Raw genomic sequence first — 13049 nt, 5'->3', positions numbered from 1 at the left:
CAGGGGTTCTCAACGTTTTTGGCTGGGGACCCCCGGAAATGCTTTGGCCATGTCTCGCGACCCCCGCCCCACCCCCAATACAAACTGACTGCAAAAATAACCTTAATAATAGAGAAAATATATCATTAAGGAAAGTGTATGCATGCACTATGTGTACTATGTAAACTCTTAATTTCCATTTTCCAGCCATGCAAGAAATAATAATAATAATTTGGGGACCCCCTAAAATAATTGGGCGACCCCACGATCAAGATAGAAGGCCATGCATTTTGTCATTCGACTGAAACTCCTACATGCAATATAATATACCGGTACACATATATTTCTAAACCCTACTTTGACAACACCCATCACCCCTCTGGAAACATGCCAAGCATTGTATCCTGCCAACCGTAACATAAATTAATTAGCTATTCTACGTTTTTTCACATGCTTCCTTGAACACAAAAGAAAAGTAACACAGCAAAGATATTGTTCCTTCTGCTGTAACCAAACAGTGAATAGCTAATTAATGTAACAATGAAAACAATTAAGCAACGTGACTACAGCTGTGATGAAAGTCTCCGGTGTGATGTGGTACACTTTGTTTTGTATCATTGTCTGTCTGTCTGACTAAGGAGTCACTGTGGTGTTATTGTATCAATGTGAAGTTCAGTGGGAAAGAACTACCATGGAGTTACAGCATGGGAAAAACAAGCATGAACTGATCTTTGACACGTACGATCTTTGGCACACACACACACACACACACACACACACACACACACACACACACACACACACACACACACACACACACACACACACACACACACACACACACACCTGTGTGTGTGTGTGTGTGTGTGTGTGTGTGTGAGGGAGGGAGAGAGGCTACTACGACAGAGAGAGACTTTATAGTGGGTGAGAGAGAGAGACATGTTGTTAGTTGGGAGCCATGCGAAACTAACCTGGGCAGGCTGCCAAAAACATGCCGACACCCTGGACCTCCAATTCTTCCACAACCTAAAAGTTAAATACATTAAAGCACCCTTGTTGTGACACAGAGGAACAATACATAATGATGGAGGATTTCTACAATCATTTCATAATGCAAACGATAACTCATGTTGACTCTCTGCATGTGTTCAACAGAGGATGTGCTTTCATGTTTTGTCATTAGCGTCATAAAGGGGAAGGGTGGACGACACGTCTAGACAGTACAAATGTTAATGCCTCCATTACATCTGTTAATAAAAGATTGGGAGATTTATGAGTGTTTCAACCATAGACATATAAACGAAGATGCCCTTTCCGGCTCTGGAGTGTATGTGCTCAAGGGAGGGAAACATTTTCCGCAAGATTCCTTGCGAAGCACCGCGTAAGCATGAGCGTGTGTCACAGAGCACATGTTTGGGTCTGATAAGTCCCGGAAAAGATGCGTTGTGATTGGCCAGCGTGACGTAACGTGCCTTCCACTTTTCTAAATTCTTCCGCCCCTCCTTCAACACACATCGCTCCAACGAACTGCAGCGGCCAATGAGGCATCTATTTTTTTAAATACCTATGGTTTCAACATTGAGTGATGGAACATGGACTATATGTGTGATTGTCTGTAAGCCAAGGAATCTTGCACATAGACATATCACTCAGTGTAACTCCACATGTGTTTTCAGTGTGTGTGTGTGTGTGTGTGTGTGTGTGTGTGTGTGTGTGTGTGTGTGTGCACGCGCGCATTTGTGAGAAATATGGCAGCATCATTCATATTGTCAGTACTACTATTGATGTTTGTCAATTTTCCAGTAGATAATGAGGCAAAACAATTAGGTCTAAAAGGATAGCTGTGCAAGCAACCGAGGAACAAGTGCGATACTGCCAGAACATTTGGATTCTGCCAAAAGGTCGACTTGACATGACAACAATCGTTTTTTTATTTTCTGAGAATAAAAAGGCTGAGGAAGGCTGAGGCCGATTATTCATCCAAATCCTCCCACACCGTTATTCAGACTTGGTCTGAATGGCATTGCATAATTACTTTGGTGGAGGCTAAAAATAGTTGGGTTAGCCCGTCTCTGAGAGATTGATGTCTGAACAAAATCTGAATGCATCAAGCTGGATTCATTCTGCAGAATCTTACAAACAATTCCTCTGGTGGAATGACAGCCAGATGAAGGTTTGAACTTTGAAAGGCCATCTAGCTGTGATGACCACGTGCCATTTGAGCACAACACAGCAGCTGAGTGCTTAGTTATCTCATGCTGGCTACAGTATTGTTACTACAGTACAGTACACATAATCTGCAGTCTGATGGATTGTCTACAAAATAGTATGCCGTCAATCTCTTGCATGCATGGGCAACTGGCGGCCCGGGGGCCACATGCGGCCCTCACCTTCACTTAATGTGGCCCTCAGGTTAATATCAGAATACTGATATACTATTGATTTCAGTTGTTACAATTCCAAACTTGACCCGCTTTAATTACTTCAGTCTATATGACTACAGCTATATTAGTAGCTGAATGACTAGTACAGTGTCTGTGCGTTTCTGTCCTGACTGAGGAAGAGGATGAGGGAGAAGAGAGACATGAAGAGCTTTGATCCACAGCTGGGTTGTCCTTCCATCCACGCATTACTGTCTTGAAGCAAAGAAAGGGAAAACAAGAGTATCAACATTTTGTCTCACCCCATAGGTCCAGGGCGAATCTAAGGTGAATATTTTTTTTATACAAGTTGAAAAACATCTTCGTCCCTGGGAACCACCAACCTTTCGGTTAACAGCCGAACGCGCTAACCGGTTGCGCCACAGAGACTGTGGCCAGGGTGAATCTTTCCTCCTTGTGTTCTCAAGTTAAGGTTTGTAATGGATGTGCATAACGATTATCTATACCCAGAGGGGAGGCACGTCGAAATGGGGAGGAGTCGGAACGGGGGTGCGTCGGAATGCCGGTGTGTAACCACACCAATGTTAAATTGCTGTCCTGAGGGCAGCATTTGAATGCTGGTCTCAGGGCAGCTCAAATGCTATATACATACAACCATGCTAAATTGCTGCCCTGAGGGCAGCTTTTGAATGCTGGTCTCAGGGCAGCTGAGCCCTGACTGCAGAATGTGCCTTTATAGCTTGCTAGCTAAGTTGTAAAATGATTTAAAATCACTGCAATTCACACAATGGAAGGTACACATGTAAGATTAACAGCTAGATTCAACATAGCAGACTAGTTATGGTAACATTTGATAGTTACAGTAGCTAACATTAGCTAAATTAAATTAGCACCTTGCTAAGCCAACATTAGCTAAATAAAAGTAAACATTAGCTAAATGAAAGTAGCACTTGCTAAATTATGTTCTAGCAAAAGGTTAACATATTAATGTTTAAAAGTTGTACCTTATGAGAGCAGTAGTTGCAGGAATTGGTGTAAATTCAGCAGGAGCAGAGAGCAGGTTTGGAAGCTGGAGCAGAGTGAAACAATGGCTGCCGCTCCAAAATTCAAAATGCCAAAGACCCGCCTCCCACTCTTAGACCCGCCCCCTTTCACTATTAGCCCCGCCTCCCACCCTTGCTGATTGGACGCACGCGGGGGCCAATGAAATTGAATGCTGCCCTCAGAACACATTCCAAGGCATACGTCACATCTGCCGAACTCGAGGTCCATCTGCCGACTGACGTCCGCCCCAACGAGACTGAGGCCTTGGGCCCTCGCGGGCCGGGCTAGACGTGTTCGCCATCCTGCGTCCTCGAAAACGCCGGGACCGACGGTAATGATCCTTCCGGAGGTTCACCTACGGAAACCTTGTTACGACTTTTACTTCCTCTAGTCTAGATAGTCAAGTTCGGGCGTCTTCCGAGCACTCCGCCGGGGCCGTGACTGACCCCGGCGGGGCCCGTCCAAGGACCTCACTAAGCCATCCGATCGGTAGTAGCGACGGGCGGTGTGTACAAAGGGCAGGGACTTAATCAGCGCAAGATGGTGACTCGCGCTTACTGGGACATGAAGGAAAGCACAAAATGATTGTCTAGAATTATATCAGTTTGTCCATCCCAATTTGCACGAGTCATGGCATTTGAACATGCTGAATGAAGCGTTGCAACTTGGCAGGGAGAATCTCGCATGAATAGACAGTGTATTGCGTTTGCCTGGGAATCGAACCCGGGTCAACTGCTTGGAAGGCAGCTATGCTATAACCACTATATCACCAACGCATGTGTTACAAGTTATGTGCACATATTTGCAGAGGGATAAGGTCATACGGGTCATAAAGGAAAGCACAAAATTATTGTGTCTAGAATTATATAGTTACCCATCCCAATTTGCATGCGACATTGGATTTGAACTTTTTTTGACCATTGCTTGTTCCACAAGGTGTGTGACATAAGCAGTGACATGTGTCAAAGTAGTTTTTTGCATTGGCCGGGAATCAAACCCGGGTCAACTGCTTGGAAAGCAGCTATGCTAACCACTATACCACCAACGCATGAGATACAAGTCATGTGCACCTATTTGCAGAGGGACAAGGTCATACGGGACATAAAGGAAAGCACAAAATGATTGTGTTTAGAATTATATCAGTTTGTCCATCCCAATTTGCACGAGTCATGGCATTTGAACATTGCTGAATGAAGCGTTGCAACTTGGCAGGGAGACTCTTGCATGAAGCAAAGCAAAGCAAAGTTCTTTGTTTACCCAGGGTGAATGGACTAAGCTCGAGATGCTTGTTTACAGCCAGACCCTGCTCATAGAACATTTCATGGTAGGGGTTCAATGCCTTGCTCAAGGGCACTTCAGCGGTGGTAATTTTAACGTGCCGGTCCTGGGATTCGAACTGGCGACCTTCCAATAACAAGACCGCTCCGCAAACCGTTCGGCCACCGCTGCCACACATGAATAGACAGTGTATTGCGTTGGCCGGGAATCGAACCCGGCCAACGCAAGCTATGCTAACAACTATATGCAACAAGCTGTTTAAATGGCTGAATGCAGCTTTGCAACTTGTCTGGGAGATGTAAAATGTTTGCGTACTGAAAACTGATCTTCAATCTCTAGCATGTGTCCATCATCCTATTCAAAGCATACCAGTTTCCAAATTCACATGGGCAACGATCTTCTTCTGACCCCTGCTGGCTCAGCAAGGATATATCAAACAAGGGTCTTGCATGAAGAGATTGTTTATTGCGTTTATTGCATTGTTTATACCACCAACGCATGTGTTACAAGTGGTAAAGTGTGCACCTATTTGCAGAGGGACAAGGTCAGACACAAAGGAAAGCACAAAAATATTGTGTAGGCTACTCTAGACTCTAGAATTATATCCGTTTACCATCCCAATTTGCATGAGAGACACAGCATTTGAACTTTGCTGAATGAAGCATTGCAACTTGGCAGGGAGACTCTTGCATGAAGAAACAGTGCATTGCCTTGGCTGGGAATCAAACCCTGATGTCATCATATATGGTCACGCATCAAGACATCACGTCTAGTCACCCAAGCCATATATGGTCACGTATTGTGAAATCACATCTCCATATATGGTCACGCATCCTTCCTCTTTGATGTCTCCCTTCTGACTGATACCTGTCCATTTAAACTCTAGACGGGCCTGCCCCAAAGTTATTAGTGCAGCCACGCCCGGCAGCCGGCAAAAACTAGAGTTCTCAACAGCCCCGAAAATTAAGGCCCGGCCCTACCTGGACCCTCATTAAACCCTGTACACTCAAGACACTGCCCCCGCTGCTACCCTTAGATCTCCATATATGGAGCTGACCTGTTCTGACATTCCATATGTTGATCTGACCACATCAAACCCTGTACACTCAAGACACGCTCCATATATGGCCAGTACAGAATTCATTCCATATTTTGATCTGACCCCCCATGCCAAAGCGCCAGCGCTCGCCCAGCAGTCTGCTGTCACCTAGGCAGATGCATGCACGTGACGCAACATCGCCCTTCAGGCATCTTACTGGTTATTATTAATATTTATTTATTTATTTATTTATTTATTTATTTATTTATTTATTTATTTATTTATTTATTTATTTATTTATTTATTTATTTAATATCTCTCCACAGTCATTCACCACAGTCATTGTTCAAATACTGGTAGTAAACAAACACGCCCATTTCTGGACAGAGAGGACAACAGGACATGGCTGCATGTTCGCCCCATGGCGTGTACAGTCAACACTGTGCTTTTACCTTAGGGCATGATATTACACATGCAGGCACGCAGGCACGCGTGTGCACGCACGCACGCACACACTGAGGTAGATTTATTTTGTTTTATTTACATACGTTATGCATCTACTCAACACATCACAGAGACAAATGTTGTACTTTTTAATCCCCTACAATTATTTTACAGTTTTATTTAGCCTACTTTGCAGATTTACATTATTTGAAATCATACAAAAATCAACATATTGAACATTCCTCTCCGGATTGTTTAAAAATTGGTATCCCGACCTGACATTTTATTTTGTGTTTACCAAGAGCTGGAGAGACTGAACAAACACTAGATAGCAATTATTCGTCTACGATCTAAATATAGAGCATAGAGTTTTATTTTAACATTATATTTGTTTACAAAAACATATCACTTGCACACCCTTCGATTCGACTTTCAAAAGCAGCACATCTGCGAAGAATGTTCTTAACTGTGAGAGTTTTTTTTTTTTAAAGTGTTCAATATTATTGTTCAGGATGTTAAGCCCCTCTCTATAGGCCTACGCCAGGGGAGATTGTTATCACATTGTTCTGCTTGACATACATTTGATATATGGGCAGTAATGATCATGTGCAGGATATTTTTACCGTAAACCATAGCCCATATCAGTGTGAATTCCGCGCAGGAAGGAAGGAGGGCTTAGCAGTTGCAACGGAATGCTGTCCTACTCACCTTTCTAGACACACACCTTTCACTGCCAGTGGGGAGTGCTTTGTTCAGACCACAGGAGAGACCCATTTCTCACTCACAATCGTGTTGACTGGACGTCTACACTGATACTGTATTTGCAAGCCATTATATTGGATTTGTGTGTGCAGACATCATCAACCTATCTACATTTGTTGCTGTGGTAACAACGTATCACTAGAGGAGTAAGTAACTCTTAACTTATACATTGTCATGTGATGGTGTTGGTCCATACAAATATTGCAGATCTACAAATTCTCAAGGCATTGCATAATGATGAGTTGTGAGAACTCTGATTGCAAGTAGGATATAGGCCCATAATCTGGCTGGCAGTCTGAAGATATAGCCTATACGACTATGTTGATTTCTTGGTCTATTGTTTCAGATTCACCTGTATTTTTCTGGAAGGTGTGACTGTTTGGAAAGAACGGAATGTGACATCTGAAAACAAAGGAAACACATATACAGTAGGTAAAGGATTTATCAGTCCGTAGAAGGCAGATAGAAAGGCGATGGCAAAGGGGGAGTAAAAGCAGACACCTGTTGAGGCACACCTGTTATAGCACCACTGTCAACTCAACACCATGTCAGAGCAGCTGCTAGAATATGAGCTGAGCTGTCCCATCTGCCTTCAGCTTTTCTCTGACCCTGTGGTTCTCCCCTGCGGTCACAATTACTGCCTGGACTGCATCCGACAGGCAGGCGACCGAGATCCCCTGCCATGTTGCCCCGAGTGTCGCGTGGGGTATGGCGGCGTCGAGACGCTGCAGAGGAACTCGAAGCTCCGTAGCATCGTCGAGGGCTACCAAGCCGCCGGGCCTCCTCCGATGCCAGACGGCCTCCCCGAGACAAGGCTGGCGCAGCCGGAGGTGGCCTGTGACCACTGCGTCGGCGGGGACGCCAAAGCGGTGAAGACCTGCCTGCAGTGCGAGGTGTCTTTGTGCGACAGGCATCTCCAGAAGCACCACGAGAAGGAGTCTTTCCGCGCTCACTCGATGGTGGAGCCCAAGGGGGTGCTTGGGACGAGGGCCTGTGTCACCCACAGACGGCCCCTGGAGTACTTTTGTGCCAGCGATATGACGTCGCTGTGTGCCACTTGTTTCATAGAAGGAGCTCACCAGCATCATGATGTGCTCACCTTTGACGTGGCCGAGGAGGAGATGAGGCGAGCACTGGAGAGCCACAACAAGGTACTGTTATTGATTTAAACTCAGCCACTTTCTACCTGCCTTCCCTATTTTGGGTAGCCTATATTCTATTTATTTTCCTTTTTCCACATATTTCAAAAAGCTAGCAGCTCTACAAGCTCACAACTTGTGAGCTTGTAGAGCTGCTATTTTTGACATTAGCAATAGCTTAGTGTACGACTGGTTGTGAGCTTGTAGACCTGCTATTTTCACTACTGTCGAGTGGGGATATGAGCTAAGATTAATGCTTTGGTAACACTTGCTATGCATCCCACCACCACCGTCTTTGCATCTGATCCCACTGTTTCTCAACCAATAGTCCACAGACTACTAGTTGTCCATGGCATAATTTGGCCTGCATGTGGTCCATGGGAACATGTTTTAAAATGTAACCTAACTTTTATTTAAAATACCTTTTAGTATTAAAATAGTCCTTGAAATGTAAGAAAATAAATAATGACTGTCATTAAGGACCTGAATTAATGTGTTGTACGATATTACATGCAACAAATTGTAACAAGCCCTTGCATGCATTATTTATGAAACGTTCCATTCCCTTACTTTATCCATGCTTCCATTACTCATGTTAACGGATATACTGATTTGTATCTGTACATATGTATGAAGTGTTGTGATTATATGGGCACATTTACAACTCAACTCAACTCAAAGTTTATTTATAAAGCATATTTGAAATGACAGAAGCCAACCAAAGCCACCTACAAGCCAATAGAATAAAAACACAACACAATAAAGTACAATGTAGAAAACAGAAGGGAATGCAGTTTTGTATCATCATAACTAATAAATGATTACACAATCAGCAATCCGGTAAACGTCCCATTCTTGAGATTCTGGTAACTGTGGAATTTCTTGATCTTCGACTTCCTTGTAACCTGACATCATTGACGTGCCATCATAAGTCACCAGGTAATTTAGTGCACTGTTCTATGGAAGAAAAAATAAAAAAATAAAAAAATAAACTCTACATTACTAAATGTATGGTCAGGGATCACATGCAATACCTTCACAGACCACATATTGAATTTGATTGAAATTGAAATTGATCTCTTCACAATGGAGAACTACAGGTATATTCTTCCAGCCGACCTCTGTTACTGAGGGGGTACTAAGTACTTACTAAGTACTAAGTGCATGCTGGGACACAGAAGCCATGTAAAAAAAGAAGAAACAAAAGAAGACGTAGGGAGAACACAATAACTGCAGATAGGCCTACTGTATAGTCATATTGTATAAACATATTTCTTCCATAGAGATTTCTTAAAAGGGTTTATTCATTTAAATAAGTTATGGATTGTAGCTTTAATGCCACCCTTTTGACAAAATAAATATGACCTTCTGATCCAAAGAGTCCATTCATAGAGTTTGAGCAAAACATGAATCACTGATCATGGTCCAACAGTGCTATCTGGTGTGAAATAACCTACATTACACGTGTAGTAGAATGTTACTTTCTACATGTTGTCTATTTAATGCCCCTACTTTCTTTCAGAATACAGATGTAAAAAATAAAGTAAAGCCCACTTTTACTACTTACACATCTGGACTTCAAAGGACTTGAAGTTGCCAACATTGGCATTGAGCCATTTGTAATTTGTAAGGAACAGGGTGCAGTACGATGACAATACCCAAGGAAAAATGTTACGTAAATGATTACTAGATTGAATCTGCCTGTGAGTGTGAGGCAAACCAGTTTGCTTGTCTTGAACATATTCCAGTTTCAAATGCATCTTGCCACGTCTTAGAAATCAACCTGACTGCTGAACCTGACAGGAATGTTCCTCCTGTCTTATTAAAACAAACAGCAAAACACTGTGAGCTTTTAGATTTGCTATACTAGTGGGCCTAGTATAGAGTAGAGGGGGAACCCTTTGGTTATAGGTGATATGTTTTGCCAAATATTTGTAGAATATTGTAGGATGTAGAGTTTGTAGACTATATTATTGTACATCCTCTGTACCCATGAAGACCAGGGCCCATTATACCTGCAGGAGTAATTCCGTAGATTATTTAATGATATACAGTAACACACGCAGAGAGGCACATGTACGCTTACTGTACATTAACAGGTTCATTGCCTGGGGGTTGGCAGGTGGTGTTGTGCAGGCTGCAGATGACAGAGAGTCTCCTCCAGAAGGCAGCGGATGACCAGGATTCGTCTGAAGCCGTGGGGGACAAACTGGTCAACAGGGCCGTCACCCTGATGGACAACATGGCGTCCATGGTGGACAGGTAATGCAACCCTTATATAACCACACAGATTAATTTACAAGTGCGGCCTGTCAAGGCAAAAACACAATTAGCACTGTGGTTTTGAGTCTCACTTATAGTTGAATTGAAATGCTTTGAAATAACCTTAAAGTGTGTTTCTAAACATTATTCACCTGCAACTCTGGTAAAGTCAGTAGGATACAGATTATGTAAGATAATTGATGCAACAATGTTTTTTAGACAGATTTCAACCCATTAGGCCTATAATTCTGACAAATCACACCACATCGCAGAAATGTATTTGGTAAATGGAATGTGGTGATCATTGTAAGAATAATTTATATATCAGATTGAAAGGGTCATGAGGGTCATGAGGAGGTGTAACCTTAATTTCATCCTTTAATATGAACCATTTGTCTGAGAGGATATGAATGCAGAGAGGTAGCTATTATACACAACACAACACAACACAACACAACACAACACATGGTTATGGGAGTGCCTATTATGGATTGTAGATGGAAAGAACGGACTGGCTTCATCCTGTGTAACCAAATGGAGCCGGTCCATTTGATTACATTATACACTAGTATAAAGAGTTAAATGACCACTCATAGTACATTGTACTGTGTTGATACTATCTACTGTACCTAATTTTTCTATTCAGGTACAGGGAGCGACTCAGTGTGCTGTTGGACGAAGAGCGTGGCCAGCGGAGGGACAGCTGGGTGACCGGTCTGTCTGCACTGGAAGAACAGCAGCAACAGTTACTGGAGGCCCAGCAGAGTGCCGTGCAGGCCCTCTCCGAGCCAGACAGGTTTCTCTTCATACACAGGTACGTTGTTGCTATAAACAGAAGGCTGTGTTGGTTTTTAAAAATATGTGTTTTTTCTGCACGGTTAAGGTCAAATCAAGGTTAAAGCACGCCGTTTTAATGTTGTTTAACAAACAAAGAGATAAGAATGAGAGAATGATAGATTTAAAATTACATAACACAATCAATGGACTATCATCCAATCTGTCACCAGTAAATATTAACAAACATCTACTGTATCACCTATGGATTATGTACACTACAAACTATCAACAGTGGCTATGGGACTGATTTAATGTACAGTGTCAGCTAGCCTTCAGCCGAGGGTATCTGAATTGTTTATCAACAGCATGAGTGAATAAACAGAACTTGTACAGTTGGTGTTCTTCTGCATGGCTCTCTAGGCCTGACTTCCACCGGTGCTCACAAGGATCAATCTATTCATGGAATTCCCTTTGCGTTTCTAGCCTTTAGGGTTGCATCCACCTAATCAGGCTATTTCTCAACTTCTCTTTTGAATAAATTACCTTAGTCTAGTTCCAGTATCGGTCTGTTACTGTACTCTACTCTGTGTGTGTAAAGCAGTAAACCCAAGTAAATTTGCTCGTATGTGCAAATAAAATGGGTTTTTAATTCCAGAGGTGAGCAAATCATATTTGTCCTCTTCTCGCTAGGTACTTGCTGATTGAATCCCAGATCAGAGAAGCCATCACAGCCACCGTCCATTCCAGGCTCCCCTCGAAGGCCCCCCTCAACACCAATCGGCTCCAGGGACGCCTCCGGACCCAGGACTTCCACTCCGAATTGACTCGTCTGCTGGACTCTCTTCAGATCCTGCTCAATCCCCTGGAGCTCACCTTCAACCTCTTCACGGCTCACCCCAGCCTGGTGCTCTCCAGCGACCTGCGCACCGTCAAGTATAGCGCCACCAAGCAGCCCTACATGGTGCACCTGGAGCGCTTTGCCAGCGCGCCCCAGGTGCTGTGCAGCCAAGGCTTCTCAGGCGGCGAGCACGTGTGGGTGGTGGAGATGGGGGAAAACAGCATGTGGTCGCTGGGCCTGTGCTACAAGTCGATCCAGCGCCGTGGCGACCACGGTCGCCTGGGACACAACGGCGTCTCCTGGCGATTGCAGTGGAAGAACAAGAAGCTGACGGCGTGCCACGCCTCGTCCAACGTGGGGCTGCCCGAGACGTCCAATCAGCCGCTGAGGATCGAGGTGACACTGGACTATGAGAGCGGGACGCTGGCGTTTCACAGCATCAAAGGGCGAAGGGAGCACCTGCACACCTTTAAGGCTGTGTTCAGGGAGCAAGTGTACCCGGCGTTCAGCATCCACTCCAACAACGCAGAGTCCTGGATCACACTGCAGAGTGGAGTGTAGAAGCTGCTACTATATACTGTTGTAAATGCAGCTTGTCGCGTCATATAACAAAGCCTCTTGTACAGTAAAATCATCAGTGTTAAAGCTGCAATCCAGAAGTTATTCTAATGAATAAAACTTTATTTTAACCGATGTGTAAGATAGTTACAATACATACAGATACAATATAGTATACTATATATAGTGGTTGGAGGTGGTCTCCCTACTCTTCCCCTGAGAAATGTTAACACTGGTGTCAGGACACCAGTTTCCCCTGATCCAATTGGCAACTGCCTCTTGGATGAGCAGTAGAGCAGACACTAGACATTGGTCTCTTATGCGTGAGAATCACATGAGGACATCAAAGTTATGGATTGCAGCTTTAATTGATGAGACTGTAAAAATTATGTTTTCGGTCCAGCTATTATTTTGCTGTACGCCATCTTTTTTTTTTTAAATGGCACAAATTGATCAAATCAATGCCTATACAGTAGCCTATGTATCTATTACGTGACTCTTTTGCCTATTTTTATCAAATGGTTCTTCATAATACATTATGCAAACCC

At 43.6% G+C, this 13049-nt stretch overlaps 1 protein-coding gene across 1 annotated transcript; it reads left to right on the top strand.

The window, feature by feature from the left end:
- The first annotated feature begins 7454 nt into the window (after positions 1 to 7454).
- LOC306938918 (E3 ubiquitin/ISG15 ligase TRIM25) lies at positions 7455 to 13049 on the top strand. Its single transcript, XM_079523290.1, has 4 exons — positions 7455 to 8078; positions 10189 to 10328; positions 10975 to 11142; positions 11796 to 13049. The coding sequence occupies exons 1-4, from the start codon at positions 7473 to 7475 to the stop codon at positions 12502 to 12504; spliced, it is 1623 nt and encodes a 540-aa protein (XP_079379416.1). The 5' UTR covers positions 7455 to 7472; the 3' UTR covers positions 12505 to 13049.

This window comes from Electrona antarctica (assembly GCF_951216825.1).
Source record: "Electrona antarctica genome assembly, chromosome: 2".
Lineage (NCBI taxonomy): Eukaryota > Metazoa > Chordata > Actinopteri > Myctophiformes > Myctophidae > Electrona > Electrona antarctica.
Note: the sequence above shows the minus strand (reverse complement) of the source record. Positions and strands in the feature narration are given on the sequence as shown.